This window comes from Sinocyclocheilus grahami, unplaced genomic scaffold (assembly GCF_001515645.1).
Source record: "Sinocyclocheilus grahami isolate Dianchi unplaced genomic scaffold, SAMN03320097.WGS_v1.1 scaffold3273.1, whole genome shotgun sequence".
NCBI lineage: Eukaryota > Metazoa > Chordata > Actinopteri > Cypriniformes > Cyprinidae > Sinocyclocheilus > Sinocyclocheilus grahami.
The window spans coordinates 12,941-15,278 of NW_015508422.1; the positions used below are offsets into that span (position 1 = coordinate 12,941).

Genomic DNA, 2,338 nt, shown 5'->3' on the forward strand with positions numbered 1-2,338 from the left:
GGACGGATGGGTTTGGTCTTTGCTGGTCTGAGAGAAACACAACTCTATTCACATATCCATTCACAAAGAGCAGTGACCACACCTGCAAACTAAAGAGAAGTCAACAGAGGGACTTAAACGTTAGCAATTCATAGATCAACTAAGCATATCGGTGCACTTTTTTGATCAATGCAGTTAAAAAAAACGAATGTTTTTTTTGCAGAATTAAATCTTTTATTATTTATAAAGTTATAGATATTTAAGTAAAGTGCCCAGTTTTGAAGTACCAGCATGCATATAAGTGAAATTTTTCTTTTTTCCTTTGATTATTACAGATTTTGGGACTCATTTGGCAAACATTTCTACACTGGTTTGTTTCTGATCCAGCAAATGACCAACAGATCTACTTTTTTCATTAATGCAGTCCAAAATGATAATTAGAATTTTTTTTAAAGAGGGAAATTCAAGCATGTTTCCAGCACTTCCCAGCAGTGGCAGATGGTGCATTTCGAGAGTAGGGAAGCTGTTTATTATAAACCATAATAATTATGAATTTAACTCATTATATATTATTGGATGCTCATTGCAAGGTTTTGCCCATCCTCAAATCTTCAAATAAATAAGGCAAGATTCCAAGAAGGAAAAAATACAGTGATTAAGTGAGTAATCTGATATAAATTATTAGCACTTGAAAACAATTTGCTCCAAAAGCAACAGAAAAATTGTCGCAGTCAGAAAACAGAAAAATGTCAAATTTAATTTCCTCAGGAGCTCTATTAGAAACCACTTTGAAACTTGTCGACCTTTTTTGTACTTAAATACATTTTGACTTTAAAAGTACTCATCTCAAGTTTTAAATGTTTGCACAAATATATGCATATCCCATTTAAATGTTTACATATATATTAAGCATATGTAACATTTGAATTGTTTAAAATCTCATTAGCACCATAAACTAATACGAGGCTCAATAGATTTTAGAGCACTTGGGGTAAGTACATCACCAATCTCCTCTAAACTGCATGCTTCTTCAGAGTCTGTTAACTATTTCAAATAATTCATTACGAAACGCTTTAATACTAATTTGTGTAAATATGGATAAAGCTGTTCTTGTGCTGTTTTTATTCAATACCTTTCTTTCACAAAGCTTGGACAGCCTTCATTTTTCCAAGAGTTCCAGTTTTCTTCTGTGTTCAGGATGTGCTGTTGGAGATATAATGAATAGATTAAAGATGAAACGATAAAAGCTTTTAGAGCACTAGGCTGCAATTTCATTATGAGAGAGAAACTAAAATCCATACGCCTATAGCATGTACAGTATATGTATACAGATACTACCGACCTCAAACATCAACGCAAACTTGTCACCATCTGGAGGGGTTTCTCTCAGTAACTTGGGAAAAGTAATAAAACATGACATAACAGTGTTATTAACACATACCACACACCTCCAATCATTGATTCTAAAGGTTAAGACTAACCTGATAGACTAGTTTGGTCGTGTCCTCAATCCACAAAGACTGATCGTCATTCAAAACACAGCTGGAACTGCGAAGGTTAGAGAGAAATTGAGGTAAAAATATTTATTGACAAAAAGCAGGGCAACTTTACGGTTATCCTTACAGCTTGAAAAGTCTGCATTATGACTAAAATGATGCTAAATATGCTTGGCGTTTCCCCTGACCTCTTGAACTTGACCTGGCCCTTGAGATACTGGAAGAGGATGAGATACTGAAGCAGAATGTGTCGTCTGAAGTTGCTGTCACTCAATTGAAGGTCCATCAACTGCAGAAAGATGGGAAATTTGCCTTGTGTTACCAGATCAACGACTGGCGTGTACTAATAACAGTTTTATTCAGCAGTCGATTAATAAATACTGGAAGAACCAACTTTCTCACTGGTGAGGAACTTGGCAAAGTACACGTGGTCTCCAGCAGCAGTCCTCATTTCCTCCAGCTTTCTCTTTGAGGCTTGCATGTCATCCAGTTTGAAGCTCTTGAACACAGCTAGTGTCTCATCTGAATACTGCACAGAGAACACGATTGATGGGACATTAAAACAAGATACTTGTGGACCAAGAATGTCATTTTCAATTGATTCCAATCAGTTCTTCCTCACACAGGTGGCCAATCAAAGTAACCACAGATATATTGTAGTTCATCACATGCAAACTATGGACAACCGCAAAGTGTAAATGTACTTTGTCTGCTAAACTGAAATTGTACTATAAGAATCTTCATCAAAGTATGTTTTGCTCTATTGGTGGGTTGGTTATAACCAGAGATGCACATAAGATTTTTAGTCTGTTTCTCATGAGCACCTGGAGATTTGGTTTGGTGCTCACACTGCACATAGTGTG

General features: G+C 35.9%; 1 protein-coding gene across 1 annotated transcript in view; it reads right to left on the bottom strand.

Moving 5' to 3' along the window:
- Positions 1-2,338, bottom strand: part of LOC107576157 (THO complex subunit 1-like) — a 13,461-nt gene that overhangs the window by 4,919 nt on the left and 6,204 nt on the right. The window contains exons 6-11 of the mRNA XM_016262401.1: positions 1,870-2,067; positions 1,664-1,764; positions 1,461-1,527; positions 1,322-1,372; positions 1,112-1,182; positions 5-27 (exon numbers count right to left, since the gene is read on the bottom strand). Of these exons, the coding sequence (XP_016117887.1) occupies positions 5-27; positions 1,112-1,182; positions 1,322-1,372; positions 1,461-1,527; positions 1,664-1,764; positions 1,870-2,067 (511 nt within the window). The remainder of the gene's footprint in view (positions 1-4; positions 28-1,111; positions 1,183-1,321; positions 1,373-1,460; positions 1,528-1,663; positions 1,765-1,869; positions 2,068-2,338) is intronic.